At 51.4% G+C, this 27,827-nt stretch overlaps 7 protein-coding genes across 8 annotated transcripts; 3 read left to right on the top strand and 4 right to left on the bottom strand.

Moving 5' to 3' along the window:
- Positions 1–781: 781 nt before the first annotated feature.
- LMH87_009053 (uncharacterized protein) lies at positions 782–3,804 on the top strand (the record flags this gene model as incomplete). Its single annotated transcript, XM_056202324.1, has 4 exons — positions 782–927; positions 980–1,075; positions 1,306–2,490; positions 2,547–3,804. The coding sequence occupies 4 exons, from the start codon at positions 782–784 to the stop codon at positions 3,802–3,804; spliced, it is 2,685 nt and encodes an 894-aa protein (XP_056056898.1).
- Positions 3,805–4,569: 765 nt separating this feature from the next.
- On the bottom strand, positions 4,570–5,406 carry LMH87_009052 (uncharacterized protein; the record flags this gene model as incomplete). The annotated part of the gene is made up of 5 exons (XM_056202323.1): positions 4,570–4,664; positions 4,747–4,851; positions 4,938–5,054; positions 5,130–5,240; positions 5,313–5,406. The coding sequence occupies 5 exons, from the start codon at positions 5,404–5,406 to the stop codon at positions 4,570–4,572; spliced, it is 522 nt and encodes a 173-aa protein (XP_056056897.1).
- A 726-nt stretch (positions 5,407–6,132) lies between these two features.
- Positions 6,133–6,453, bottom strand: LMH87_009051 (uncharacterized protein; the record flags this gene model as incomplete). The annotated part of the gene is made up of 2 exons (XM_056202321.1): positions 6,133–6,279; positions 6,343–6,453. The coding sequence occupies 2 exons, from the start codon at positions 6,451–6,453 to the stop codon at positions 6,133–6,135; spliced, it is 258 nt and encodes an 85-aa protein (XP_056056896.1).
- Positions 6,454–7,354: 901 nt separating this feature from the next.
- Positions 7,355–8,756, top strand: LMH87_009050 (uncharacterized protein; the record flags this gene model as incomplete). The annotated part of the gene is made up of 5 exons (XM_056202320.1): positions 7,355–7,445; positions 7,534–8,174; positions 8,242–8,316; positions 8,401–8,657; positions 8,708–8,756. The coding sequence occupies 5 exons, from the start codon at positions 7,355–7,357 to the stop codon at positions 8,754–8,756; spliced, it is 1,113 nt and encodes a 370-aa protein (XP_056056895.1).
- An 8,121-nt stretch (positions 8,757–16,877) lies between these two features.
- LMH87_009049 (uncharacterized protein) lies at positions 16,878–17,229 on the bottom strand (the record flags this gene model as incomplete). Its single annotated transcript, XM_056202319.1, has 2 exons — positions 16,878–17,036; positions 17,131–17,229. 2 exons carry the CDS (start codon positions 17,227–17,229, stop codon positions 16,878–16,880), a joined length of 258 nt encoding a protein of 85 aa, XP_056056894.1.
- Positions 17,230–19,586: 2,357 nt separating this feature from the next.
- On the bottom strand, positions 19,587–23,565 carry LMH87_009048 (uncharacterized protein; the record flags this gene model as incomplete). Its single annotated transcript, XM_056202318.1, has 7 exons — positions 19,587–19,598; positions 19,657–20,273; positions 20,370–22,569; positions 22,616–22,918; positions 22,971–23,024; positions 23,074–23,341; positions 23,393–23,565. The coding sequence occupies 7 exons, from the start codon at positions 23,563–23,565 to the stop codon at positions 19,587–19,589; spliced, it is 3,627 nt and encodes a 1,208-aa protein (XP_056056893.1).
- Positions 23,566–25,004: 1,439 nt separating this feature from the next.
- Positions 25,005–26,785, top strand: LMH87_009047 (uncharacterized protein; the record flags this gene model as incomplete). 2 transcript variants are annotated; one of them, XM_056202316.1, is made up of 6 exons in its annotated part: positions 25,005–25,100; positions 25,153–25,261; positions 25,595–25,722; positions 25,781–26,499; positions 26,582–26,634; positions 26,685–26,785. In XM_056202316.1, 6 exons carry the CDS (start codon positions 25,005–25,007, stop codon positions 26,783–26,785), a joined length of 1,206 nt encoding a protein of 401 aa, XP_056056891.1. The 2 variants fall into 2 exon arrangements, with proteins under 2 accessions (XP_056056891.1, XP_056056892.1); XM_056202317.1 differs by having other exon boundaries at positions 25,150–25,261.
- Between the last annotated feature and the right edge of the window lie 1,042 nt (positions 26,786–27,827).

Here is a 27,827-nt window from a genome sequence, read left to right as displayed (position 1 = left end):
CCCGTCTCCTGGTCGGCTTGCAAACACCTAACGGATTTGTTACTTGCCGCCTTTTGTTATCGCCTGCCATCCACGACAGCCGGGTGCAGGATCTGCTGCAGTGCTTGCTCAACTGTTGTGTGGCCACTGACATACGACACCCCCGACTCTGGCGTCTTCAATTCCACGCCTGCCATTGGCCTTCGTCTCGGCCCCGTACCGCCAGGCGAGTTCACTTCAGTCGGCCCCGAGCAGCGCTGGTTTTTCTTCAACCTTCGCTTCCTGCTCCTCCTGCGCGACACGCCCCAATCTTGTTCCGCGCTGCAACGCTGCTCCGTGTCTGGTGTTCCCCTCCAACATCGTCTCACACGCCTTCCGCGCCGTCCGTCCTGCCCTTCTCCGCATCTACGCACCCTTCGCGCCTTGCTGTCCTCCCCCCCTCTCTCCCGTCGGGCTCATCACCGCTTTCGAGTAGCATCGCCGTGCAGCGTGCGAGAGGGGGCCAAGCCAGGCTCACTTCTCCTCATTCTATTCTAGCGCTCCCTCACTTCCAGCCTCCTTCTGCGAAGCCTATAGCCCACTGTTGTGCACACGCTATTGCTTCTCACTTGCAGCTCACCACTAACACACCACACCGTACATCATCCCCACACAATATACTGCGAAACTCGTGCCCTCTTCTCTCGGCCTCTGGTTGACACTTCCCTGAGGCATTGCCTTACCCCAACCAAGCATTCCCCCGCCTCGCTAGGCTGCCTCTGCGGTGCGGCCCTGACCACTGCCAACGCATACCACCGCCAGGATGCTCCCCATCCAGGCTCTCGAGGCTCAGGCTCCCCATCCTCCGCCGGCCGCGCACGCTGGCACCATCGTCACTACCGAGAGCACTGAAAACCGTAACCAGAAGCCCAAGACGCTACCCTGCAGGTATTGCAGCAAGCACTTTCGGTCAGTACACCCGCTGCGTGGCACCATGACCTTCCCAATCTAACTAGCATAGCCGGGTTGAACATGTGCAACGGCACGAGAGAACTCACACAAAGGAAAAGCCTTTCGCCTGTCCCTGGGATCGATGCGGCAAGACATTTGGGCGACGGTGAGTTACCATGGTCTTTACTTTAGCGCAACCTTGTTTTCTATATTTATCTCCCCTGCCCTTCCTTCTAATGCTACGGCACCGCATTTTCAGCTCCACCCAGCCTTCTTACATCACTCGACATATTCCCACCTTCTTTCCTATATTGCCTGCCTGTTTGTCCCCAACCACTACAGCCGTTCTCATTGGCGACATAAGCGTATCAGTTTCGCTGACCTCATGGACATCAGGGACCTGCTCGTGCGACATGAGAAACTCGTTCACCTGAATGACGCTAGCAAAGAGAATGGCCGTCCCAGACCCTCGTCGTCGAGTGCGGGCTCGCATAAGCCCTCGCTATCTGATGGTCATGTCGACGCTGATGCCATGAACATGCATCGGACGACTTTATCTCCGCCTGGTCCCCCGCCGCCCCAGCAAATGTACCATCCGCAGCCACCCTTGCCAAATAATGTGCAGCCGATGCAGCAACCGATGGAACAGCCGATGCAACAGGACCATGCAATGAAGTCGAGGATGGCCGCGTGTAATCTTGACGTTCTGTCTGATGCCGCACTAGCTAGTGAGGTCAACTCTATGGCGCCGATGATGAACACCATTCCCCAACAGCCGACGAGTCATACGAGAGCCAAGGGCTTCGGCGAGGCCATGCCTCAATTTGGAGAACGTCAACCGCAGGACCAAACGCATGGCATACCAGCATTTCCTCAGCAGCCCGCCCCGCAGGCCGCATATGACGACTACAATGTGTTTTTGGACGACTTTTCATTTGCGCCGCATTTCTTACCGCCGCATTTTGAGCCTGATCAGCCCATGAACATGTGGACTCGCTCGCCGGCAAGCATGAACCCGAGAATGGCCTCGAAGCCAGTGTCGGCGATGCCTTCACGAATCGGCTCTCTTGGCCCGGATGCTCGTGACGCTACCGAATTTGTCGGAGAGGCTTCGCGTCCCTCTCCACTGCGCATATCCGTTGCAGATTATGCAACTGTCAAAAAGAAGATTGACGAATTCTCGTCCGTATTGCCGAGCGATTTTGCGTTTCCCTCACGGCATACTCTGACGCGGTTTGTCGAAGGGTACATTAGTGGATTCCACGACCTGCTGCCGGTGCTGCACCTCCCTACGCTCTCACCCGCCGCGATCGCGCCAGAGCTATTGCTCGCGATCCTTGCTGTTGGAGCCCAATACCGCTTCGAGAGCAACCGAGGCTACGCGCTTTGGTACGCCGCAAAGGCAGTGGCCATGGAGCAGATTCGAAGGCGGCATAGCTCCGAAATACATGCTCTATTGCCTAATGCTGCTTCGTATAGCCCCCACTCAACTCGGCCGTCACCAAATTCTGGATATCGGAATTCTTTCGGATCCGGCCAATCGGAAAGACCCTCTACTGATGACGGAAGCCGTGATCCTCTGTAAGTCACTAGATGCTTCATTAAATATTTTTATCTCCTGTTCTAACCAACCGTAGCTCTACCAACACTCCTCAAACACGGTTAGAGACGATACAGTCCATCTTGTTGCTCTTCGCTGTCGGCTTATGGGGCATCAAGACAATTCTACATGAATCCCTCTCGCTTCAGAGTAATCTCGCAATCCTCATCAGAGACGAAGGCCTACATATGGATGCAAGTCAAGTAGGCATTGCTGACTGGGGGACGTGGATTCAACGAGAAGGCGCCCTGCGGACTAAGCTGATTGCCTTTTGTTTCTTCAACCTATGTAGCATGACTTACGACATGCCACCGGCGCTACTAACATCTGAAGTTCACCTTTTCCTGCCATTAACTGCGCGACTATGGCGTGCCGATACGGCGTGGCAATGGCAGGAATTGCGACAATCAACGCCACTGGTTGAAATCACGCTGCACGAGGCCTTCTCCAAGTTCTTTGGTCCGACCAATACGGTCCTGCCCTCGGAGCTCTCGTCACTCGGCCACTATGTCCTCATTCATGCCTTGATCCAGCACGTCTATCTCCTGAAGCAAACCTCGTTTGTTTCTGGTTTGACGTACGACATACAGCGCACCTTGCGACCGGAGGATGTTGAGCAGGGCTCCCAAGCACTGCGAATGTGGCACACGAGCTTTGAACACAGACACCAGCTGCGGGCTGCCGAAACGGGCCACTATGGAAGCACCGACACCATGACCGGAGGGTCCCTGGTGTACAATGCGACGGCTTTGCTGCGACTTGCATACATCCGACTCTACACTGACACGCCCCCTAGTAGAGCGCTGCAGACGCGAGATTCGATGTTGATTGCGTCGGCAATGCACAACACACCGGGACTGCCGCGCAACCTCCGTGTGCAGCGGGCCGTCTTCCAAGCAACGCACGCCCTATCCATGCTCGTGAAGGTCGGAGTAAACTACGTAGCCAAGGCCAAGTCGACAGAGTGGAGCATCCAGCACTCACTCTGCAACTTTGAGTGCGCCATCCTCGTGGCCAAATGGCTCATGAGCCTGGCCTCGATAGGACCGCAGGATCCGCCGGCCTCGGGCGAAGAAATAAATCTACTCGACACTGTGCGACGAATGGTGGACGAGACGGAGTTTGCGGTGCCGCAGCGAGACGCGCACGCCAGCGACGCCGTCAAACTGCGGCAGCTGGCCAGCGCCGTGGTGCGGCTGTGGTCGGAAACATTTAAAGGAACGCACATCTTTGACATGGTCAAGACAATGGGCGACAGCCTCGACGGCTACGCCAGCCTGGTGGAGAAGTCTTAGGAGCCGATCTCGACGAGGAGCAGCGTGTCGTGTAACGAATATGGACGGATGATGATCAATGCGGACATGATGGAACAAAAGCACATGGCGGGGCCTTTTCCTTTCTAGAAAACTGATATTATAGCAGGTGGGAATCGCGAAGGCGTTGATGCACACGGGACAAAAGCGGCAGTATGATATTCCTTTATGAAAGATGCAAGATTTTGCTGATCGCAGTCTGTATATAAGAACTATAGAGGCAAAGTTTTGGAGTCCTTTGTTCATTTAGTTGGTAGGGTGTCTACAAATTACAAAGTGCAAGAGCATTAGTCGGTGCAGTGTTCAGCAATGATCGTTGTGGATTAACTAGCCCTCGCCTCGTTATGCTTTGCGACAAACTGACTGCTTGGCTATTTATAGGGGAAGCATAGTATTGTTTCACGTTGCGCGAGACAAGTATTTTTCATCTTGTACCGATCAGCCTCTGGACGATGGGTAGCCCCGTCACAACCAATAGTTCGATAAGAGAACTCCGGCGCCAGGAGTAAAGCTTGGCTGCATATATTAAGAACAAAAGTAAAAACCACTATTTCTATTGAGAGTCTGTAGCGTTTTCCCAGTTCAAAACATCTAGCTGTAACTGAATAGCTACTACCGGATTTCCCCCATCAGTAAGATACCAATTTTAGAAACACGAGCGTCTTGAAGTTCAAGTGCGCGGCGTGTGATGCGAGTCACAAATCGCTCTCTCAACTTGATGGACACTCCGCCTTCTGCGTGACGTTTTTACTGCTCCTTGGGGTCACGGCACTTGTTGGCAATCTGCGAGAGACCTTCGCAGCACTCTCCGACGGGCCAGCCGTGCATATCCACAGCGTCCTCTGTTTGGTCATTTTAGCATTGTTCAATAAATTGCCTCTTTTTCTTCCACTTGATGAAGCGCTTGACAGAGAGATGACGTACCATCCTTGGGAATGCAGCCCTTGTGGAGATCCTTGGGATCGCGGCACATTTGGCCGACCTGGACCAGGCCCTTGCAGCAGATGCTGCGGCTTTCGCTGACAAGTTCTAGAACAGACATGTGCATCAGTGTAGGCCTGCGCTTTGGGAGGGGGGGTTCTTTTTCAGTTTTGTCATGGAAGGGACAAACTTACCGTCCTTGGCGACGCAGAGGCCGTTCACGTTCCCGGGATAGCGGCACTTGTCAGCGACCTGGACAAGTTTCGCGCAGCAAGAACCGACGATCTCGCCGTGCTCGTTGACAATGTCGTCTACGAAGCGTGGTATTCAGTTGCATTGTTCGAGGAAAAACTTTGCGTCTCGGGATAGCCCCATGAAAGACTCACCGTCTCTGCCGACACATGCACCAGGGATGTCCTTGGGATAGAGGCACTTGCCCTCATGGATGATGAGAGCCTTGCAGCAGTTGTTCACGCCATTGACTTCCTCACTGGCGCCTAAATGAAGCGGGTCGTCAGTATTGTGTCGTTCTGCGGCGTTCTTGACACCCGCGCGGGCTTGAAACATACCGTTCTCAGGGACGCAGGCGTCAGTGGCGGCGGGCGCGGCCACGGCGAGACCAGCGAGGGTGGCGATGGTGATGATGTTGGCGCGGAATCTCATGGTTGCAGATTGATGACTTTGTTAAAGCGTTTCTTGTTATTATTTGAAGGTTTTTGTATGATTGATGAGTTTGTCTGATTGTTGAGTGTTTCTGGAGCGGGAAAGCCAAGGACTCCTTATATAGTTGAGAGATGCCTTGGGACGCTCGCTGCCTTGGGACAATGACATATCCGCACCCAGGTCGACTGCGTCACGGACCTTGAGACATTGTGGACTTGATGAATGGTAGGCCTCATTGGCCGTCATTGCTGTAACTTTCGCTTTTGTCTCTGTGGCCGAGTGGTTTACACAACGCTGCTGATCGTCACAGATGGCTCCTGCCACTGCTCGTACAGGTGTGGAACACCAAATTCGCCAGGATGACGGAGGACGGAGACTTGATCTAGACATGAATTACAATGTGGCCGCGCGCGGACGATAATACGAGGCCCGCTGCCCCAACAATTTTGGAAGGCAGAGAGCCATTACCCGACCGCGCTCGCTCTTTGATACGAAGCTAATAAAAAGCCGTATCAGCTTAGCCGTTGGTACCTTTTCTTTTTTAAAAGAATATGGAGAATATTGATTTAGCTTCAACTGAACGAATGACGTATTCTACCCTGCAACATTAGATCTCGCGATAGGGCATGCTAACAAGTTGTCGCATCATCTCGGCCACATCTAAACCGAACGCCGACAGCCGACTTCTCCCCCACCACCACGAACAAAGAACCAGTGGAAAATTGCTCACTGCACTTTTCTTCGATCATGGCGCACCTGTCCGTCTCGGGCCCCGATGGCCCCGCCACCTGCTGCCATGGTGTTCGAAGCTAATCGTGGCCAAGGCGGCCGATCGGCTTGGCATGATAGGTACCTGGAACACATAGGGTTACTCTGTAGCTGCTTTGTCAGAAGTCCGCACGTATTGGGCTCCCTCTCGTATTGCAATTCACTGACCGCTGTCGGCAGCATGGACCCGCTGGTCGTTCTTGTGATCCGGGTGAACTGCCAAATGTGGAAGAGAGTACCGTCCTCTCGTGGCGGTACTCTGTTTGTTCGTTCGGCCATGCTAGGAAGCCACATTGGAGCTTTTTCTATCATTCCAGGCGGGACTATGGCTAATTCTCATCGTATACGCTTCTGGCCTTTAATGTGGAGGCGGATTCTTTTTTTCTTTGTCGGAAACCAATTCCGCAAAATGTTTCTCGAGTTTTGGTGGTTTTACTTTAGTGCGTCGGAAGCAATTAGCTTTTGTATACCAAAGTACGAAGTATCGGGCGAAAACTTTGTACCCGTGCCAGGTATTTTTGGGCTGCCTTTTTTTCGCCAATTTTTTCTTCTATGAAAAGCCGTCTCTTGTCGGACAGTCCCTGGAGGGAATAGCGCTCAAACCCACTTACCAGCATATTAGACTTACCTGTTCTACCCACCATTGATATACTTAGTTCATCTACCAGGAAAAGTTATCAGTAAATAGCCGACTCGCTCGTGGGGCTACACCTCTATCACAACTGCGTATTTCTGTCCTCCACACGGAGGAACGAACGAATTTAGTGAAGGAAGTAGATGGAAAACACGGATTCGATCCAAAGCGGCTAGATTGCGCGAGAGGCAGGCGGATCGGTGACGAATCATGTAATTCGTTCGTCTGGTCGTTGAGACCGCGCTACACATGGCACTAGACGAAACGGCGCACGTTTGCATTTAGACTTTCCATTCCATACCCACCACTTTTCTTCTTCGTTCGTCGCGCATGCCGAACATGCAGATCGGCTCAGCTGTCACCGGATACGCTAGACTATACACTTCGATCGGCACTACAGGCGGAGCCTCTACCTATACTCTCTACTTATACCTTGGCTTTATCACATATGCTTGATGTCCAAGTTATAGCCCATGCATATTTCATCGCGGAAGCTTACCTCATAAGGGAGGCCTCTGTCTTTCAATATACATTTCCCAGGCAAACATGACTTGGGACACTTTACGCCGCCCCGGACAGGCCAAACCACGCCGCAGCAAGGGATGCCGAACGTGTTTGCGCAGAAAAGTCAAATGTGGTGAGCTACTACCTGATCGAGAAGTCATACTACTTCACACCTGGATCCTCTATTCGACACAACAGTTTCAAACTAATGTTCAACATAGATGAACGCCGACCAACCTGCGAGAGATGCGACAAGAGTTCTTACGCATGTCTCGGCTATGGCGACAACCGCTTGGCGTTTGTCCACATGACTACAGGCCAAACGGACTACTCCAAACTGGAGCAATGCCATGAGGAAACTACTCCAAGCAGGAAATTACTCTACACAGCTGGCGACCACACCAAATCTCTAGCCAACCTTTACATGAAAGCCAGCACGAACTACGTCAGCTCACCACTACACTTACGAGCCCATCTGGAGGAGATTATCGTTTCACACCTTATGTGGAAGCTCCCGGTCGATCCACATGAAGTCAGTCTGGACCAAAGCGACCTTCCAAACTTGTCCGCTATTCTCGCAAGCTGCGATCATGGCTCCCCCGCATACTTCTCCGGCCTGAGCTCCGCGGCAGCTTTGTTTAGCCGTACCTATCGAATCGACGGCATGGCTGAATGGTCCGTCCGGTTATACAGCCGTGCCCTGCAGCTATTGCACCGCGACATGCAATCCGTCAGCGAACATATGGATCGAACGAAAGCGTATATCAATCTGTGGAGTATCGCACTTCTCAGTGTATATGAAATGACCTTACCAACAAGTCTCTCCAAATGGAAAATACATGGCTATGGCCTAAGTGCATTGGTAAGGAACTAAATTTGCCGATGCCTTAACCTTGATGACAATATAGCTACTTACCTAAAGTCTACAGGTGGAAGGGATGGGACCTTATGCATTTGGTAATTCTAATGCACATAAACTGTTTGTAGACAACCGGCGCACTATAGTAAGTCACAACAGCTCACAAATCAGACAGTGGATGCTTTTAAAATTGAGGAGACATACGCTGATGATGGATGGGTTCATAAAGGCTATTGTCCACATAATGGACGGGAAACGCTGTTTCCTTGAGCGACCAGAGTGGAAGACTATCCCTTGGTCCACTAGAAACGAAGAAAGACCTATAAAACAGTCTTTGGTCGATATACTCTGCGACATACCCGGAATTATAGAAACATTTAGGGCTATGCGCAAACGTGGACCCTGCCAGGACGACGATATGGACAGTACACGAAAGCGTCTGAAAGACCAGATTATCAAAACTATTGATGAGCTGCAGCAAATAAGGTCCGCCTGGGCCTTACGGTATCCAAAGGTTTGCTGGGAAGTTCCGACAGGTACCAAGACTTCGATCTCGTTGAACTCGACTGGTCAGCCCATGTTTAGCACTGTCCTGAGATTTTCGGATCCAAGCCGAGCTGACGATGTTCTTTACTTCAACGTCATACATCTTTTGCTCTCCGGAATGTCCGACACGTTCGGGCTAAGCAGGCCCGAGGCTACGTTGCTACGCCCTCACTATATACGCCAACACCAGCGCCCACGAACAGATGCAGATGTCTTGCCGTGGCAAGGCGGCCAACTAGCTCATGCTCTCGAGATTTGCCAAACAGTCGATTGCTTTTTCCAGCAGGATGAGGTCGGCGACAGGGCCATGATTTTGTTTTTCCCGTTGGGGGTTGTGATCCATTACGTCCGACATGTTCCATGGCTCGCCACTTGGGTCACAGACGTACTCGGAAAACTAGAAGCTTCGAGAGGATGGGGGATAGCCGGACACATCTCTTCCTCGGCGGAAGAGCACACTACAAGTATACTAAGTTACTGATAATACAATAATCTTTCTTCATAAATAATGGACCTGGGCGTGATGCAGTGCCATGGTGATGCCTGTCCGCCCAAAGTAGCCCGGCAGGGTTGGAGCCATCGGTGGCCAGAGGGTGAGATCGACAAATAGAGCCTCACGGTCGAGAACTAAGCAATGATGGCAATATGCCCTCGTATCAAGATACGAGAAGCATGTGGAGTGCAGGGCATCTCACATTAGACTAGTCAATAAGGTACGTGAAGATTGACTCGCCCTCAAGCGGTTAGATTGCACGAGGCGGCTAGCAAACCAGGTGTTTCATTCGACGCATAACCGTGAGCCCCCATCTCGTCGTAGGGGCTTTCCCGAATCAGCAAAAAGTCAAAGCGACAGATTTTCTCCGCTATTGCTGTCGGACAGTTGGACTTACTAATCACCACCCAGGGAAGGTTGTCTGGTGTCGGCTGTCGCGATTTGGCTGCGACATGAACAGTGGAGAAACCACATGGCAACTGTCAACCATCGGCTATCAGCCTTTTAAAAAAGGGGAAAGAATAACTAGGCAGCTTAGTAAGTCCGCAGGCTCCGACATGCCGATTAGGGAGATTTTTTCTCCGGCAAGCTTTTGGGCCACTTCAATGCTGTGTTTATATTGGAGCGGCTAATCGGCCTTTGAGCGCAATATCTAAATAGAGTTTGAGCGATCATCACCAACCGCAAAGGTCAGACGGCATTCTCCGCTATATAGAGCTGGGGCAAAAACAATTAACACGTTTTCTTCCCACCGAAGCTAAGATGGCCCGGCTGTGTAGGCTATGAAGTCACTCATCTGTTTGTCTGGTATGCGGTCTTGTCGGTCCAAACAAGGCCGATAGAATTTAGCCATAGCTTCTTTAAATTAGCACGTACTCCCTTGTCAACACGGGGTATCCAAACATGATAGACTTCGCCCAATCTAATTATACGAGCATCGAATTTACTCCTCGTCTTCTTTGCTTTTCGCCGCAAACTGAAGATTGCAGTTTGTATCCCAATGCAACTACAAAAAAAGGCAGAAAAGCTCGCATTGGAACGGTGCGCTCGGCTTGGTCGATCGACCATGCCTGGTGGTGCTGGTGCTGCGGCTGTCCACCGAATCACCTGCATGAGGTGTCGAAAGCGCGAAGAGTTAATGTCCACAGACGCGCTGAATGACTTTAAATTTCAAAAGGTCGGACTAAACCTGTTTTATTGCGATCAATGCGCCAAGGCTGTCGGCTGGTAGACTACGGACTGTCTGTTGGCACAGTTCCCGATAGGTAAAAGTCAATCCACCGTTTCTTCTATCGTTGAATGGCTACAAATGTGTTACTGATGCAAGTGACAGGAACTACATTTATTGCAATTGGCGCTGCTATGATCCCGCATAGCATTGCGGTACAGAGAATACTCCAAGGCGAACACTCCAAAGATTTTACCGACAACACCGATCGATAGCAAGGCGCGCCTTGCTACCTCTTCAAACGATATCGGGTACTTTCTACGACCCTGCGTTCACTCACTCGTTGTCACATCGCCGAAAGTCAGGCTGGCAGTCCTTGCCCTAGTACTGGCCGCAGTGCTCCGGCGTGCTGCCGAAGTAGCCCGCGCTCGAGCAGCACATGTTCTCGGCTCAGCCCATGTACATGCTGGAGAAGGGGTAAGTGCCCTTGAAAATACCGCATGACGAGTTCTCTAGGGCCTATATATGTACTAGGGACGTCTTTAGGATGACGGCACTTGCTCTGATAGACGACAACGGCCGTGCAGTAGTTGCTTACGCCACTGACTTCTTCACCGAAGCCTAAGATAAGGGCTATCAGTACTGTTTTGGGGAGTTCTTTACACATCATGCGGCCCAAAAGCAGACCATTGTGAGGGCTGAGGGCGAGCTACCAAGATAGGAAATGGGAAGCAACAACGTGGACGACAAGCGCAACTGATACAGCATCATGGACTGAGTAGCAAGAAACGCAGGTAGTTACAATATATGCCAAAAAAGAAATCATAACTGCTACAGCTCCGCTTTCAGGGGCCGAAAGTTGGCTAAAACTCGCTCGTCAAACTGACATCCGAGCTTGTGCGTTGTTCCTGCTTTTTCGCAACGACAGGAACGCCATACCAACACAGCAGCATAAAAACAAACAAATCACAGTCGGGTGGCACAAACGTGCCAAAAGCCTGCGCCAGGAACCCAGTCATAAAACGGCGCAGCAGCTCCGCGCACACTTCCAGACGCACTGATTGTACCCAGACCGCCACCGACTTGAGAGTGCGCCACGCTACACACAAAGATAGTTGCTGCGTAATTACAACCGGGGCCTAGAAAGAGCCCAAGAGTTGACACAGCCACTGCCTCTCCAATAATATTGGGCAGTAGCCAGACGAGAAGCTGAAAGGCACCGCTCCACCCTTGCGTCTCATTTTCCCCTCCTTCTTTGAGATATACCTTACCAACAAGATGAGTATACTCTGAGGGTACGGGGTCATTTTAATAGTTATGTACATCATGCAGCAAAGCTTCTTCGAGTGTTTTCTCTGGCCCGTTCATCTACAATTTTTGAAAAGAGCAGTCCAGCAATCTTAAGATGACCGCCTTCGGAGGCAGCTTGAAAAGCGTTGCCATAGGGCCCTCCCTGTGCGTCAACATTGGCTCCTTCATCCAACAGCAGTTGAGCAATCTCAAGATGACCACAAGCGGAGGCAGCCTGAAGAGCGTTGCTATAGTATCCGCCCTGTGCGTTAGCATTAGCTCCTTTACGTAGTAGCAGTCGAGTAATCTCAAGATGACCACGAGCGGAGGCAGCCTGGAGAGCGTTACTATAGTATCCGCCCTGTGCGTCGATATTAGCTCCTTCCTCTAGCAGTAGTCGAGTAATCTCAAGATGACCACGAGCGGAGGCAGCCTGGAGGGCGTTGCCAAAGTACCCGCGCTGTGCGTTGACATTGGCTCCCTCGTCTAGCAGCAGTTGAACAATGTCCAAATATCCCCCCTCTGAGGCAGCTTGGAGAGCGCTGCCATCCCATTCGTCTAGTGCGTTAACATCCGCTCCTTTACGCAGTAGTAGTCGAGTAATCTCAATATGACCTCCTCCTGAGGCATACTGGAGTGCGCCAGAGTATCCATTTTGTGCGTCGTCAACATTAGCTCCTTTGTCTAGCAGTAGTCGAGCAATCTCAAGATGACCACTTCCCGAGGCGGCCTGGAGAGCGCTAGTGTCGTGGCCGCGGCACCGTGCGTCGACGTTCACTCCGTAATCTAGCAATAGCTGAACTGTCTCGAAATGGCCTCGGTTAGATGCCAAATACAGTGTATTCGCCCCAACCCCATCCGATTCATCGATAATCCTTTCGTTGTTTCGGATCCATCGTTGAAGTGTATTCCTGTGTCCATTGAAGGCAGCCAGATCAATGAAACCCAGTGGTCCAACATTGGCACCGCCTTGCAGAAGATGGGATACCATATAGCAAACCGTGCGCTAGTGACGTCGTAAAGCTGATCAATCCGAGTCGCAGCTCTTTTCTCTGCGTTTAATGGCATCTCTCGCACATGATCCGGCCAATGCTCTGCGGAATATTCCAGAAAACATGGAACGTCGCTATCACTCTGGCTTTCATCGCCGTTTAGATCCTCTAGTAGCAGATAATTAATGCATACGTCAGATAATAAAGTCTCCGTAGCACTTTGGTCCAGAAACCAGTCCTGTCCGTTGCTAAGTAGAAACTCCCTGGCAGTCTGATGGATTAAGTAGACCCTTGAGTTACTGATAAACACAAAGAGTCCACACAAACGGCGGATTTTGGTATCCAAGCCTTCAGGGCGCAGTCCATATTTGTTGCTACTTCGTGGGCCACTTGACTTGGCATGGCCCAACGCCATCGCCATCTCATCGATCGTCAATGGACGACGCGCGCCAATAATGATTCGGAGAATCATTTTTACATCTGATACCCTATCCAGTGGCACTTGATGTAATATTTTCGTATATGCAGCAGTGACTGAGCTGGGGATTAATTGGATCGATTCCTCCTCAGGCTGAAGGCTGTTTTGGAACTGGGAACGGATGTCATCCATGGCTAAAAATAGCCACAGGTACGTGCGGTGTTCCATCCGCATAAGTTGCTGTTCCAAACGTTCCTGTGTCTCCGATACTAGCTCCAGGCTTTTCCCTAGCTCGGCCACCTGCATCTTCACGACTAGGCTGATTTCTTTATGAATTTGTGCATTCTCTTCCTCACCACGGACGTGTATAAGTGGGAATGATTGGGTGGCTTGACGGAAACCCTCCTGGATATCGAAATACGGTCGGCTAGTAACGAGGAACTTTAGCCAATTCTGTTGGGCTGGTAAGCGACCTTGCATGTAGAAAGCTTCTAGTATCCTTATTAGATAAGCTCGATCGCCTGGTCGGCATTCATCTAGTGCGTCGAAAATGCACACCGTACTGGTGAATGCAGGATCGGAAATCGAAGCCATAAGAATGCGCCAAAGTTCTTCCACCTCTTGCTGGATCTTCACACTGTTCCTTTGCCAGGGCGTCACGGCATGGCGCAGCAGCCATGGTTGTAGGCAAAATAGTTGATGGAGCACAGCGCACAATGCAGTTGCAAGATTGTTTTGCTCATCGTTGTCTTTGAAAAAAAAGTAGCAGACTGAAGCCGAACTGCACGCCTTCAGATCTCTGTCGATGAGGGATTTGGCAAGAACTGACTTGCCGCATCCCGGGTCCGCCGATATCCATAGTAGGTCGCTATGTCCACTATCCTGCCAAGCAAGGTATTGGGGGTTTTCAAAGATCCATCGACACGTCCCATTGACACGGTCAGGGTTGATGTTTTTATGCTGCTCATATGTAGAGGTCTTGAATGTTTGGTGGCACTCCTGCTGCTCTTTAGTCAATGCCAATGCCATTTTCTCCCGATGATGGTCTTCTTGTTGATGAAAAGCTCTTTCTGAATTTTCTTCGATGTGGCGTGATGCTTGCTGCACTTCATCAAGTTTGTTTTGCACTTGACAGGTCAGAAAAGCTGCCAACGGATTTGGGTTACTGACTATGACTCAAAACTTCCACAATTCTCTCCTCGGACGCCACTTTGTTCGGGGGGATCTGGAGCAATAGGTCCCTTGCGTACGCTGCAGCTGCCATGGCTGCATATCCCTGCCAGTCCTTGTTCTTGTGCGAGTCAGAGTAGTCGCAGATACCACGGATCACCAGGCACGGGAAGTGGTCCATCAGCCCTGCCGCCTCCATTTCAAAGCATAGCACGCCCCTCCCTACTGCCATGTTGTCGCGAAATAATGCGTCTTCCATAAGTGTGTTGGCGGTTGCAATGATCCCGTAATGGACTTTGAGGTTGTCTTCGCTCCGCTTTTGGCCTCGCTCATGTCGCGACACCAAGGTTGATGGTTCATTCCCACATGCGTTGCTGCACTCTGCTTTAGAGTCATGATGTGTGAAATCGGATTTGTACAGCCTGTCGCTGGTGACGGGTGGGCGAGAGAACTCTTCATGAAGCCGCTCGTTTTTTTGCAAAGCCTCGTCGATATCTTTCTCAAGTCGGTGGCCGTCACTTTTGTACCTGATCTCTTGTCCAGCGATCGCCGTCAGCAACAAGGGTGGTGGCGCAGTCAAGGTCCCTGTTTCTAGGAAAGGCTCATCCTGTATTGCCTTGCCATAGTCGTACTGTATCACGCCGGTGTTCCCGTTACCTGGACTGCTAACCACAACATCACCGAGTCGGATATCCTGCTGCGGGGTTGGAGCGCCGCCTCCGATTCCCACCATGAGTCCAACTCTTATATTGGGAAATGTGTTTAGCATGTCTCGTGCGACAGTGGCGGCACTCACATGGCCGTACTTCCCACGCGGCAAAACGGCGATAACGATGTTGTGTCGCCCGATTTTGCCCAGCGTGTACCAATTATTATCATGCTGAGACACTTCAGCCGGCGCGCCGTGTATCTCGTCGAGGAACGCTAGTGCCGCGATAGCTTCAGTACTAAGGGCGCAGATATATCCGACCGTGTAGTTTTGGGGATTCGACATGCTACTGATGAGGTAATAACTTCCACAAAGAGCGAAGAAACTGCGGTCGTCAAAGTAGACGAGCAGAAACTGAAGACGATGCGTCCAGGCGAGCACCTGCACTGGTGGCGCAGTCGTAGTGAGTCCAGCCAGTAAGGTCGCGCCACGACGTCTTGCGTCGAGGCTGCAGAAAGGCAGGCCTAAGAGCGCGAGTCTGATGCAGGCTCTACTTTGTCCATGGTAACTGGGGATTGGCACTCGTGCTGTGCATAGCAGCTAGCAGCAGACGCGTTATTCCTGGACGAAGACAGAGAACGCCTTTTCCAACACGCTGACGGGCGCAAGTATGGCCGCGCACTTTTTGTTTTGCGACGGGTGGTGTCATAGCACTCCATTGTGAGTATTGGCTAGTTTTAGCAGTATTGTGGCTCACTGGCTCACTGGCTCACTGGCTCACTGGCTCACTGGCTTCGGTTCGAAATGCTGCAAGATGCGGCAACCACTCAAGCCAAGCCTGTGTAAAGACCGAAGTGAGCAGCGTTTACAAGCACTATACTATAAATTTCAACGCTAACGTGGCTCACAAACGAGTTGCGCATCCAGATATTCCTCTGCTAACCAGAACCACGACAGAAATCGTGGAGCAAAACGATTCCAGCGGGTCACCGCAGATAAGCCAAACATAAAGTGGCCTATGCGCCAGGAAATGGAAGGCCGGAACGATAGCCTGAAAAGAATGTGGGTAGGGTCGAAATGTCTCATGAGGACCACTAACTAATAGGCTGAAAAATAGGACAGGGCATTAGCAATAAGTTGAGCGCAGGAGGGAAAAGTTTGGTCAGAACAGTGCGTGGGAGCGCCAACCCTAAAAGGCGTGCCCCACCCCAAATTGGAGGATACGGGCGTTGTTGAAGATTCAGATTCCGACTGAAAACTGAGAGTTCAAAGTCCAAGACCCTTTTTGCGTTTTCCCACCTTGATTTGTAAGAACCGTCACACTTTCAACAACGATCAACGTGTGATGTTCGAATTGACCGCTCGTCGTCAGCGTGGTCCCATTCCTGTCCATCTGGATATCTGTGTACAGGCCGTCTATACTTTCACCATCATTTAGATGCAGCCCCCCTCGACCCTTCCGTCCACTCCCGTAGCAATTACAAGCTCAAAATTCTCGGCACGAACCGCCGTGGTGGTATTGCTGGAAGCGACCCGCGTCGGGACAATGGCGCCTCCACGGAAATGCACTGGAATATCCGCAAACGTGAAGTTGTGCCGGGCTATATTAGCGCCCTTTCCGCGGACAGGCTCTTGCCACCAGAAATCGTACCAGATGTCGTCTGGGCGGTAAAAGGTGGCCGTCTGCGCGTCGTCGTGAACAGGCGAGGACCAGAATGGTGTCGCCAAGCAGCCACTAATACTGGATGTCAAACGTGTTGGCATCGTTTTTGTATTGGGAAAACAGGGGAGACGCTATCGGGCTGCCGTCTGTGCTTGCCCGGTGAAGTGGTCTGTAGATGTAGTCCAGCAGTCTGTACCGGACGTCGATGGCCGTTTTGGCGGACTCGGAGACGAGCGGCCGGGCGGGTGAAACTCTTGCGAAGGCGCCGATACATCTGCGTGGTTTCGGTAGAATGGATGAAAGGCACCGAGAATGGCCTACTGCGCGCACATCTTCTCCTGGGCGTCGCTACCGAACCCGCAGATGTCGGATCCGACGATGGGCATGTTGTGCATGGTCGTGAAGGTGAGCAGCTCGGCAATGGAGAAGCGATAGTCCTCCCAGGTAGAGTAGTTGTCTTCAAACCAGTGCAACATCTATTTGATGAAGTCGGTTAGCTGCCCACAGGTCGAAATGATTTGCCAGCGACTATAACCAAATCCTCCCCATACATCTGATATATTGACGTACCTTGTTACCAGCTCCAGCAAATGCGGATCGACTGAGAATAAACGGTCGCTTACCAGGTCGACGTTGCAAGAGGGCACTGCGTGTAGCACCAGCCATCATCGACCCGCACAAGTTGTGCGTGTCATATTGATATGTCCCATCAGCATTGGAGATGTTGTTGTAGATTGTAGAGTCGCTCAAGTCGCCCCGGTGGTTCTCGATCTGGTACGGGTGTTGGAGCAAGTCTCGGCATGGGAGACCCACCCCCCCCCCCCCCCCTAGCCTGTCTTTGAGAATCTTGGCTCGACAAATCACACCCTTGAGTGCGGAAACGCGCAGATGGCGCAGCATCACTGGTGTCAGCGGAAAGCGCCCGCTTGGAGTTGAGGTTGCAGTTGATATCATGGCAAAAGTTGGACTCCTCACTCATATCATTCCATAATCCGCCGACGTCGATCAAAAATGCGTGTTGGGAGCAAACCAGTCCGGCCACACCACCTTACCGGGCCATTGCTTGCCGTAATAATCAGATCCATTCTTGTTCTTAAGGAATACTTGACTGGCCCTGCCTCGGTCATAAGGACCGTATCCGATTCTTCTTTGAATTCCGGGATGGAGCATTGTGACTTATTTCTTGTCTTCTTTGTGCAGTCCATTGATGAGGGAGCGCAGGGTAATGCTTGGAGTTTAGAGTAAAGTCCCGCGTGGCGTCCATTTAGTCAATGTCACCACACACCACTTCCAGCGGGATGCCAGCATTGGAGTCATTTGCGATAACAGTCCTGAGGTAATCGGAACTAGGACAGCCATACTTGCACGGGTGAAAACTCACGGCCCAGAATGGAACTATGGCCGGGCATCCTGTGGCGTCGGCGTACTGCCTTGAGACACAGGCTGGAGAGGATCCGGCAAAGAAGCAAAAGTCAATAGCACCGCCGACGGTGTTACATTTCCAATTACTACTGCCCAGACCCATCTTTGTCTATTTAACATCTATGCCGTTCGCGTTAAGCAAGAGGACACCGCGTGTTTCTTTGCCTCCGCGATGATTAATGTAGATTGAATAGCTTCCACAGAAATTTTGCTTGCCCGGTAGAAAAGGCGAGTCGGCGTTCCAAAATGTACAGTGATGTTCTGCAGTCGCAAGCCTGAATAATCAGAGCTCTCATCCAAGCCGTCCAAATTGGGATCAGAAAGGAATTTGGTGCGAAGGCGAACGTATTGAGACTGGAAGATGAGTGTGGTGCCAGACGTGTCAAACAGCACCTCTCCATTACTTTTTCGCTTGACCGAGAACGAGAACTGGTTGTTCGAGACATGAGCTCGAGTTCTGAATCGGTCGGATTCTCATGTGCCAGCCGCGGAAAAACTGAGTCTTGGATCTGATAGACACTTGACCCACTATCGTAGATCTTGACGTGAAGGCAATGACTTATGACGAAGCTTAGCATTTCGCAGTACGTATAAATAGCTGGGATAAGCAGCATTGCTAGTTTGATACCACGCAAGGAGGTTCATATCAAGAAGAGCACCTTGGTGGTTGATTGGAAACTGAGGACATGATCCAGTGAACTTTGAGTCGGCCGTGAGAACTGTTTGCCTTACTCGCGAAGTTGGACGCCTCGTAGTTACAGTCCTGAGCGAAGACGCCCGTTGCACCGAGGCACACGACTGGTTACTGCAAATAAGTTAACACCTTCATGCTGTACCAGGAAAATGATAGAGGTCCCCGTTCATTAGCAGTATCTAGCTCGGAAGCACGCTAATAGGCTTTGTGAGAAATATACACACGCATATTTATATATATATATATATATTGGTCAACAGATTTGTTCAGTGTTTGCTGAGTGAGAATCAAGTCTCCCCACCGCCAGTTGATGGGCAGTCTGCTGGTCGCGCTCTATTTATCCAATCCTTGACGCTAATATGTTGAACATCGGTATTGAGCTCTCTGATCCCGTCTGGCATGTTGACATAAGCCTTGCCATTTTCAATATACAAACTTGTTTGGTCTTTGAAACTTCTTTCAAGCAAGGCTCTATAGAGCGATGTGATAGGGGGGCTGGTGCGGCATAGTTTGTCGTAGTTACTCATTAAAGCATCGACAGTAGCGCTTCGCACGTCCGATTCCTCGTCTTCAAGCCGTGCCGCCACTGCTACTAGCACCTTGTCAGGTAGTGCTGACCTCCCGCCTAGAGCCTTGATGGCGACCCGTCGTACGTTGAAGTCCTCGTCGTCAAGTCGCCGCGCCACCGCCGCCAGCACCTCGTCAGGCATTACTGACCTCTGGCTTAGGATCTGAATAGTGGCGCATCGCACACTTGAGTCCTCGTCATTAAGCCGCGCTAGCACGGCCACTGGCACCTTATCAGACAGTGCTAACCTCTGGCCCATAGCCCGAACAGCAGCTAATCGGACGTATAAGTCCCTATCGTTAAGCCGCCTCACCACCGCTACTAGCACCTTATTAGATAGTGCTAATCTCCTACCTAGGGCCCTAATAGTAGCGCTTCGTACACTTGGGGACTTATCCTTGAGCTGTCTTACCACTGCCTTTAGCACCTTATCAGGTAGCGCTGACCTCCCGCCTAGGGCCTCAATAGCAGTCTCTCGCACGTTCAAGTCCTTATCGTGAATCCGCGCCGCAACTACTTCCACCACCTCGTTAGATAGTTCTGACCTCCTGCCTAGGGCCGCAATAGCGGCCTCTCGTATTTCTGGGTTCTCATCGTCAACCCGTCTCGCTACCGCCGCTAGTACCTTACTAGGTAAAGCTAACCTTCCACCTAGGAGCTTAACGGCGAGCCATCGCACTTTTAAGTCCTCATCATCAAGCCGTTCCGCTACTACGTCTAGCACTTTTTCAGATAGTGCTAACCCCTGACCTATAACCTCAACGGCGGCCCTTCGTACGCCCTCGTTCTTATCATTGAGCTGCCTGACTACTACCGCCAGCACCTCGTCAGGCAGCGCCAACCTCCCGCCTAAGGCCTGAATGGCGGTCTCTCGCACGTCTGAGTGCCTATGGTCTGGCCGCTCCACTAGCGCCACAAGCACTTCATCAGGCAGCGACATCACGGCGGCCCTTCGTACTTTAAAGTCATCGTCGTCAAGCCGCTCCGCCACTGCCGTCAGCACCTCGTCAGGCACCGTCGACCTCCAACCTAGGGCCCCAATAGCGGCTCTTCGTATAGCTGAGTCCTTGTCGTTAAGCCGCCTCGCCACCGCCGCTAGCATCTCGTCAGACAGTACTGACTCGCCTAGGGCCTCAATAGCGGTTCCTCGCACGTCCAATTCCTCATCTTCAAGCCGTGCCGCCACTGCTACTAGCACCTTGTCAGGTAGCGCTGACCTCCCGCCTAGGGCCGTGATGGCGACCTGTCGTACAATCAAGTCCTCGTCGTCAAGTCGCCGCGCCACCGCCGCCAGCACCTCGTCAGGCAGCGCTGACCTCAAGACCCCGACGGCCGCCTTTCGTACGTTCCAGTCTTCGTCATCCAGCCACTTCGCCACCAGTTCGAGGACACTTGGCGGAATCAAGGCTCGATTGGCTAGCGACTGCAGAATTATTGCCTGGGTATCACTAGCTTCGGAAAGTAGGGCAGTCTTCAGAGCTGCTTCGGGAAATTCAACCTCACTTGCTAGCCTCGCGCTGTGGTTAAATCTGCATTCGAACAACAGCCACTGCGCCAGCCGTTTCTCCAGGGCGGCCCGCTTAGGCAGATTGCCCGATATTTCGCTCAAACAATGCATGACCAGCCGCTGATGCGTAGGACCCAAGAGGTCCAGCGGTTCCTCCTCGACTGTATTGATGAGCTTTAGCGCCTGCTCACTTCCGTCCAGCAAACCGGCAACAAAGCGCCAAAAGACGTCGTAGCGTGCTGTGTATTTGTGTTTTCGTAGGAACTCTGTAGCACCTGCTCTCCTCTCTGTGCCCTTAATGCCTAATGTAACAAAGAGGAGTTGTCCTGCCCGGTGCTTCCACTGCCGTACAAAATACCGTGCCGCAAAGTATTCTTGAAATGTCAGATGTATAAAGTGGTAATTTCGATTGCGATATTCCGATAAGGGGTCCGAGGTTCGTAGGAAGGAGAGTTTAGGCAAGCTCTTCTGCGGAAAGAGCCGTACGCCAAAAGCCTTCACTACATCGTCGAGTTGATTTGACTTGAAATCGATTATATCATTGTGCAGCCCAGTAAACGCTAGGCACTCGAGAAAATTCGCCTCGTTCATGACAAAGTCTTGAATCCCCAGACTTCCCGCGAGTTTTATTTCCTCCTCTGTTAAAACCTTGCCGTCGTGTTTCTTCTCCAGTCGCAAAATGTCTTTTTTCCACAACTTCAACTCAATTTCTTTGTACACGCAAGTCATGGTACTCAGTACAGCATCAGGTATCAGGCCATCCCACGTGTAACAGAGGGCGTCCAACTGGATTGGGATGCGTGCAAGACCCTGGATGAGCCAATGCTTTCGCAGGAACGATTGTACTTTGTCAACTTTTGCCTGATCAATTTCAGCCGTGTTGCGCTCCGTGAAGGATTTTTCGATATACTCCTTCACCTGATCCGGGCTGAATCCAATTGTTTCCAACTCCAGGTCCAGATTCGGCACAGGCTTAGCAGATGGGCGGGATGTGATGATGACATGAGGCTGCCGTAGAAGCTGGTCGAGAAAGCGGGGCATACTACCTTCGCCTGTGAGGTCCTGCGATACTTCGTCTAGGCCGTCGAGGAGAAATAGAGTCTTGCTGCTTTCAATATTTAATGCGCGGAATAACGCTCCAGCGAGATTCGGTTCATTCTTGGGCAGCAAAAACTCATGACGGAAAAGATGTTCAAGGGTGTACCTTGATTTATTCTGTCTTTCCGGTAGCTTTAGGTTTCTTAGAGGTACCCAAAGCACGCGGTCGAATAATTCGCTCCATTTGTCCCACGTGCCTTTGTAAAATTCGTGGATGATCTTTTTACATAGAGTAGTCTTGCCAACGCCCGCACGTCCCCGAATCAAGATTCGTCGTGGGAGAACCGGTCGGCCGTCGCTTCCGTTGCGTTTGTTGAAAAGTGCTGCCAACTCGACTTGCATAGTCTCGTCGGGTGTCTCAACCTTCTGCCGAGAGAGAATGGAGAATGGGGACGGCGCCATGCCCCCCTTTTCTGAGTGACCTGCGTCTTGGCCAGATTGTTCCACGAGAGCCAGATTAATGTAGCACTGATCTATAGACAGTGACTTCCCCGAGAGCCGTTCGATCCTGAGCCTGTTTGCTGTGTAGTGTTTGTCGCGTATCCATGTGTCGGCTTGCTCGAGCAGCGAGGGGGTCTTCAGGCGTCGTATCGCCGCTGTCAGGGCCGCAAACAGCGTATCAGTCAGCCCGCCGCACTTGTTGAGCCCAGAATGATCTGTTTCGATGCTGTGGCTCTCACAGGCATCGGCGTGGACCTTGGCAGAATCCCGCGAAACCACCTGTAGAAGGTTAGACAGCTGCTGGCCAAGAGCTGTACACACTTACGAGGCCTAGTGATAGCCCGAATAAATACGTTTTCTTAGTCTCGTAGAATGACGTGATCGGGATTTTGCGCTGTCGAGGTCCGTTCGGGGCTATACGAGAGTCGAATAAATCCGCAAGGTTGCTAAGCTGCGCCCCATGATTTTTTAGAGATAGGAGCAGTGTCGTGTCTGATCCCAGGAAACCTGTCAGAGCGGCCAGCACAGCGCCAGCAATAGACACTGATGAACCTTGATGCGGCGTTCCGAGGAATACAATACCCGCGGTATCATCAACGATGTCTTGGGAGTCACTCGTGCAAAGAGCCTTATACAGGTCAGAGGGCACGAGGTTCAACCGTTCAGGGGCACAAGCATACCTGCTTAATAATAATACCACCTAGGCTGTGGCCAATGAAAATGATAGGGAGGTGCTAGTAAGAAGCGTTAGCCATGTCCGGCCATGGGTGTCGTGATCCTTACGGCGGATGGTCGCTTGTCCTTGATCGCCTTAAGCAGGCATTTGCCAATCTCCTCAGTGGTCTTGATAGGGGCGTCAATCAGCCAATTAGATTCATGAGCAAAATTCCAGATCCTGGCGTCAGGAAAGTCGTGCGCGAGGAGATCCTTAAGTAGGTGAACCTTCCGGGACTGTGTGGTTTGACATTCAGTTGCGTTTGATGCTTGGGTTTTCCGAGTAGCCTCCCATGTGTGATATGGATGTGCACCTAGGCCAGGGACGGCGATGATCCTGCATCAAAGTCAGTAACGCGTCCGGGTCAAACAAGCCGCTCCAACGTACTCGAATTTGGCGTTATCTTTGCCGGAGAGAATTTCCAGTGTGCCAGAGCGATTCCCCTCACGGGGTCGACAGATTTTGCCAATGACGCGATGGAGCGACCTGGCGAGAAGGAGTGTCACTATGGCCAAGCCAGCGCCCCACCAAGTAATCATACATCTCCAACCAGTCGTCATGGTTAAGAGCCGGGTTTAGAAAAGACAGATTGTGAAACAACGTAAAGAGTACAATAGTTGCACAAGCGTGTGACTGCCCAAGCAAGGTTCCTAGTCGAAAATTATGGCCGAAACTGCATGGCCGACGGGTTGGGACGCCACGGATTACAATCCTACACGCGGATAAATGGCTGCCAGTCATTTAGTCCTTTTCAAAAGTGCGGGTCGGAATCGAGGCTTGTGGCGCCGGTAAAGCACTGCATACCCCGTTAGACGTGCGCACTAAATCATTTAGACGTGCGCCATGGCGCCTCGGCAGCGGACTGGGAACTGCACGAATGACTGATTCATCCTCGCCGTAGCAGCACTGGTTGCTGCCATTCGTTAATACCTCGTTTTGTGGCCGGCAGACCAAGCTCCATGTCTAGGGAAGACGGCAGGCCTCAGCCTTCACGACCAGAATAAGGACTAACATGACAGGCTGGGAGTGGCAGGGGTTATTCGCTGATGCCTGTAGCAAGATGCAGTTCAGCCCTTTAGCCATCCAATGAAATCCTGCCACAACGCGAAGCCCACTACAACGGCCGATGCCAAACCAATCACTGCGAAACCCGCCAGCCACCAAAGCTAGTGCTATACTCGAGGGATGGGTTGTATACCTGATAGTCGATATACTTTCCTGTTTTAGAATAATGCAAAACATTACAGACAGGGGTGTAGAACTTACCCATCCAATCATCACACCCAATACCTCCTGCTGGTATGCGCACAGTGGGTGGCAACACCCTGTCAGGTCATCACACAACCCACCACAGCACAACCTAGCCACTTCTGGTGCCTATTTTGACGCTGCTTTTATTATTACACTTGTAGAGAACCCCAGCACTTTGCACTCATTGTTCCTGAGAATAGCCTCAGTACGGTGAACCCTTATATCGCAAAGCCTCTTGCAGACCTCCTGACGAATACTCCTCAGAGCGGCCGTTGTAACCTCTCGAGGCTGCTAGTACGCATCCTTATTACCTGATGCCGTACAAAGGTAAGAATAAAGACGATGTGCCTCATGCTTCATAAGTGACCAAAGGTTCTCAGTTGAGTTCAGGTTCGGGGACAAGGTGGCCAGACCATAACTTTTACCTCCCATCTCTTCTACTAGGTTATTAACGATACGAGCTGTATGGACAGAAGCGTTATCATGCATAAAGATATCGTCTAGTTCGAGCATGTCAAAGAGGAAAATTGAGTATAATTCGTTTATATCCTCAGCCGTGACGTTACCTCCGAACGCGATAAGACCAGTGCGGCTTTAATACCCAAAGGCAGCCCAAAGCGTCAGCCTAACGCTGCCTTGCCTCTGGACTTCATAGACCTCTGCTTGCTCCAGTCGATCTTTTGGCCGGAGGAGAGACCATTGGCGATTTACTCCCTAGCCTCTTCGTACCATAGACCTATCGCTCCATATGACACGGCGCCAGTTGATGATGCGATCTCTACCTGTTCCTGCGTCAACTATTGCCGACGAAGCCGAAACCACTTCCAATAGTTATTATGATATAGTAAGCCTCGTAACACATGCTCTTTTGCATTACGATTGATATCAATTAGAAGGTCTTTGTGTGTGACCCTCCGGTCAATCTGTATACGCTGGAGGATATCTTCTTCATGGGTTATGGATGGCTTCTGTGGCACGCCAGACTGTGGCAGGCTGACACATTTTGTAGGCGTGACTTCCTTTTCGAGACCGTATTTGATCGTGCTGAGAGGAATATCTGGATGCTGCTTTATATCCATTTGACGTCCCAGCCGAGGACTCTTAGCTCACACAGCGGGGTTCGAGTCTGTGGCGAGAGCTCCTTGCCTCGAGGCATCTTGAAGGTGTTGAAAGAATTGTGGGAGAAAAGGGGGGGTTGGTAGTCCTCTTGACCAAAAGCGGCGTCTTTGGTTGTGCCAGCAACATCCTAATCGGGTGGGTGGGCTGTGTGGTGACCTGGCAGGGGTCGAACACTTGTTACCACCTACCTGCATCTTCAATTACGCGCCTGCGAATGAGGCAGCGACAAGGCACAAGTGGCCTGGGAGACGGGTGCTCGTGACAGAGGCGACGCGGCAGGGGCACCTCTCGCTTCGACACGATGGCCGACCATATGTACAAGCAAGATGGCGACCGTGAAGAGCTCGGTATTTTTAAACCACATTCTCCGTCGCGACACGTTTAGGCTGACGCATCTGCGAACAGGCATCGCCTTTCTCCATCCGGCTCCTTGAGCAACACGCCGTCGCGTCCGGAGACGAGCGCGACCAGCTCCTGACGCTGTTGCCCGCGTCTTACCGCAGACAGTCCGGTGACTTGGCGGCTGCAGGCCAGTATGTCACGGCCTGCGTCGAGGAAGAGCTTGATCTACGGCGTCTTACCAGCATCCAAGGCTGGCTCTGGATGGCCGGTATACCTTTGCCGCCACGTGCCCTGCACCACCAGCTCTTGTTAGGCCGGGAGATTATTATTACAGAACGGATGGATATGCATCTTGTCTGGACCACTGGTCGGATGTTCTTAAAACCGATCCCGCGTTTCCTCTTGGAGCCGGCCTTCTGGATTCGATACCTCGCCAACGAGCAGTGTGGATGTTCTCCCGACACGAATGTTGTTAACCACGCTATCATCCTAACAGAATGCAGGCATCCACATCTCCGTGCATCTGCGCTCGGCTTCCTCTACTCCTACGCCGCGCTACTCTCACACGAGAGCGACTTCCTCCTCGCCCAAGAAAAGCACCTGCTTCCACCTGAGATAGCTTGGTGCGGGTGGCGGATACTCGTCGAGCAGCTGGACATCGAACACATCTTACCCCGCATCGACCGGCGATTTGTCCACGGAGAGCTACGTTTAAGTCGTCTAAACAAGATATACATCCTGGCACGGACGCCGATGCGCGGATACATGGCTCGCTGGGATCAGTACGGCTCCTTCTTCCACGATCACTTTGCTTGGCTAGCCAGCGCAATAGTGTATATCGCCATTGTCCTGACTGCTATGCAGGTCGGGCTGGCAACGGAGTCCCTCGGCCACAATCGGGCGTTCCAATCTGCGTCGTATGGCTTCACAGTGTTTTCCATTCTAGGCCCCCTCATTGCCGTCTCAGTCATTGTGCTTCGATTCTGTGGCACCTTTCTGAGGAACTGGATGAAGGCTATTCATCAGAAAAGGAGACGCTACTCTGAGCTTGGCATCTCGCAACTTTAATGGAGAGTGTTGCTATCCGCACGGGATACCTTAATTCTGTAGGCTACCCACTATAAATTAAGTACCTTTATCTAACTAAAAAAAAAATTGATTATTAAGTAAGACTCTTAACTATTTTAACTTTTTACAATAGTATTATAATAAGTAGTGCTATTGTGTCAGGCTGGATTATTGCTGATATCGGTGGGTTCTCTTGGTCCCTGCCTATGCGTAGTAGGTTCGAGGTAGCGCTTGGATATTGTTGATTACACTCGCTGACCTGGTGATATAAATAGCTTTTGATGCCCTGCCTGAAAATTTAGAAGGCAACCCTTTTAATCGCTCTTTTACCTATTAATTAATTGATTCCTTTTGTGCGCACATCAAGTTCTGCACTGTTAAGTCGCCACTGTCAGGAGAGGGCTTTGCCCGCGAAACTCAAGGAATTGCTGGTTGTTGCTGCCCTAACACAATGAGACCTCCTATAGCTAATTAGGCGAGACATAGGCACCCGCCTGGTCTCAACCTCGGACGACTTCCCCGGTCGCCTCATGGTACGTTTCGTTCCTGATAACAGGCTGCAAGCTAGACAGTGTCGTAGTAGTAAAACAGAAGTTCCTTTTTTATTGCATGATTATGTATAGAGCAGGTAAGAAAACTGATTTTTAATGTGATGAGCGAAATAAACTCGATAAACATTGATTAATTGCTCTTCCACAACGGTTTAAAATCGTAGTGAATTTTAAGTTGCCGGTGATAAGCCACAGTTTATTGGCAGATCTCACCAGTTGTCACATGCAATGCAGTGTCACTGCAGACTATGTAGTTACAGTGAACTGGTCCCTGAACCCCTAACGTTGGTGGGCGGGCCCAATCAAGCCAGCAGGGACAGCAAACGGGCGGGCAAGGCAAGGCAAAAACTGCCAAACCACCCGACCCCGCGGAATGCTAAAGTAAAAAGAAAGCAAAAATACCCCAGACTGACATGAACCGATTGTCCCGCCTCCATCTTTGACGTCCGCGGAGTTTTCGACGGAACCCCGGCTCGATAGCCTCATCTCTC

The sequence above is a fragment of the Akanthomyces muscarius genome (assembly GCF_028009165.1).
Source record: "Akanthomyces muscarius strain Ve6 chromosome Unknown contig_18, whole genome shotgun sequence".
NCBI lineage: Eukaryota > Fungi > Ascomycota > Sordariomycetes > Hypocreales > Cordycipitaceae > Akanthomyces > Akanthomyces muscarius.
The sequence above is the reverse complement of the archived record's forward strand: the minus strand, read 5'-3'. Positions and strand labels throughout refer to the sequence as shown.